Source organism: Cryptomeria japonica, chromosome 10 (assembly GCF_030272615.1).
Source record: "Cryptomeria japonica chromosome 10, Sugi_1.0, whole genome shotgun sequence".
NCBI classification, from domain to species: domain Eukaryota; kingdom Viridiplantae; phylum Streptophyta; class Pinopsida; order Cupressales; family Cupressaceae; genus Cryptomeria; species Cryptomeria japonica.
Genome location: NC_081414.1, coordinates 29784216 through 29786113, shown reverse-complemented (window position 1 = coordinate 29786113; position 1898 = coordinate 29784216). Strand labels below are relative to the sequence as shown.

General features: G+C 43.8%; 1 protein-coding gene across 1 annotated transcript; it reads right to left on the bottom strand.

Moving 5' to 3' along the window:
* Positions 1-235: 235 nt before the first annotated feature.
* Positions 236-547, bottom strand: LOC131038215 (uncharacterized). The gene has a single exon (XM_057970569.2). The coding sequence runs from the start codon at positions 545-547 to the stop codon at positions 236-238; it is 312 nt and encodes a 103-aa protein (XP_057826552.2).
* Between the last annotated feature and the right edge of the window lie 1351 nt (positions 548-1898).

Sequence of the window (1898 nt, the reverse complement as noted above, 5' to 3'; positions counted from 1 at the left end):
AATTTGTCCATCAAAATCAGAAAATAATTCCACCATGTGAAATTACATGAAATTCTATCCCATTTAAAAAAAAATTGCACCCAAAAAGGAGCAAAAATGAGCAAGTTATGGCCATTTGAAGTTGAACTGCAAAATCAAAAAGCTCAATGTGAGGGGCCTGGAAAAAAAATTTTAAATGATGATGTCAGAAAATTGTGGGGTTAAATTTGATGGCCATATGACCATCACCAAAACTTCACAGCTGACTGGGCGATGGCGTGGCGCAATCTGATTGGTCAAAAAAAATTGATGTGGCAGTGTGATCATGCAACCAACTGGGCTGCTGACTGGGCCAAACAAATGACGTGGCAGGGTCTGCGTGTGCTCCATGTGGCGCTGATGTGGCAGGTCTCAGAGACCACATGGAAGAAGGTGTAGGGCCATCGGAGGGCCGGTGAGACGTACCGGCGGCAGTTTTCATCGGCGGCGGTGCCGGAAGTGGCGGGGCTGTCGGGGGCGGCGGACAGGGATAGCACGGCGGGAGGCCACTAGGCGGCGCAGCTTGCATGGGCGGTGGCAGGGCAGGTGGCCTGTGCGGGCAGTGGCGGGGTAGGTGGCCTGTGCGGGCGGCGGTTGTGCCGAGGAGGCAGCCGAAGGCAGAGGACTGTGCGGCTGCACTGCCGGAAGAAACCACGGGGCCGGGTCAAAAGTCGGGGTCGCAGGGGACTGCACGGACGCCAGTGAAAGGAGACCTGTGGAGTACAAAGGTCATGGGGGGGGGGGTCTGTAGACCCCCCAAAAACTTTCTGAATTTTTTTTTATTTTTATTTTTCGGAAAATATAAAAAAAAATTCGAAATTCATACAATAATAGCAAAATTGGTGAAAAAAAAAATTTCACCAAAATAGGTCGACTTTATAACCAAAATTCATGGAAACGACCTTCTGGACACAATGGCGGGGTCGAATCTGGTCTAGGACGCCTCCAAAAGATGTTGCTCCTCAGATCTGCCTCTTGATGTCGCAATAATGCCTCTTCAAGACGAATCAATGAAGCCCCAATGGCTCTGATACCATGTGAGATTTTGCCAAGATCAAGAGCTCAATGAAAAGTACAATAGAGACAAAATATAGGACAAGAATAAACTGTATTCTCATCAATAGAAAATGATCAATAAAATCAATTACATACAATGTAGATGAGCCTGCTTGTATAGGCAAGGCTAGGGATATGTGAGCATGCAAACATGACATGTGGCTCAATAAGAAACAAGGGTAGGTAGGAAATAGGTGTGGGTAGGTAGGAGAAACAATATAATAGTCCACATGAGGTGGATCACCCACTGAATGTGGAGTGTAACAACAAGATCAACACCATAAAAGGTGGAAATTCTCCTACACACACTATCCCAATGTGGCACAAACACCCAAGTGTCTCATACCCAAACTATTATGAAATGCATTTCCTAAGTAAACTTAAGTAAAGTGTAATAATATCCAAGATGAATAATTATTTACACCAACACTTGGCAGTCATTTTTGTGATGAGTTTTGATCACTTGTCTAGATACACTGCACCTAGGAAATTGTGTTTTGATTTCCTTAGGCCGACATAAGATTTGAATGTCTATATTAAGACATCTTAGTGAATCATTTGTAAGTGATAGAGAATGAGTTGAAGAGTGATAAGTGTTAAGGTGAAGACAGTGTTGAATGTACTTAGAAGGATCTGATCAAGCAAGTATTGTGCTACTCAGAATAGATCAAACCATTCTTGTTGTTTTCTAATCATTACAACATAATCAAATCCCCTAACCGAGTAAGCTCTAGCAAGCTTTGTTGTACAAATCCTCTGACAAGATGATCCATTAGTTTGGATTCTCAAATCCTCCATCGAGGTTACTCCTAACAGGGTAGTAC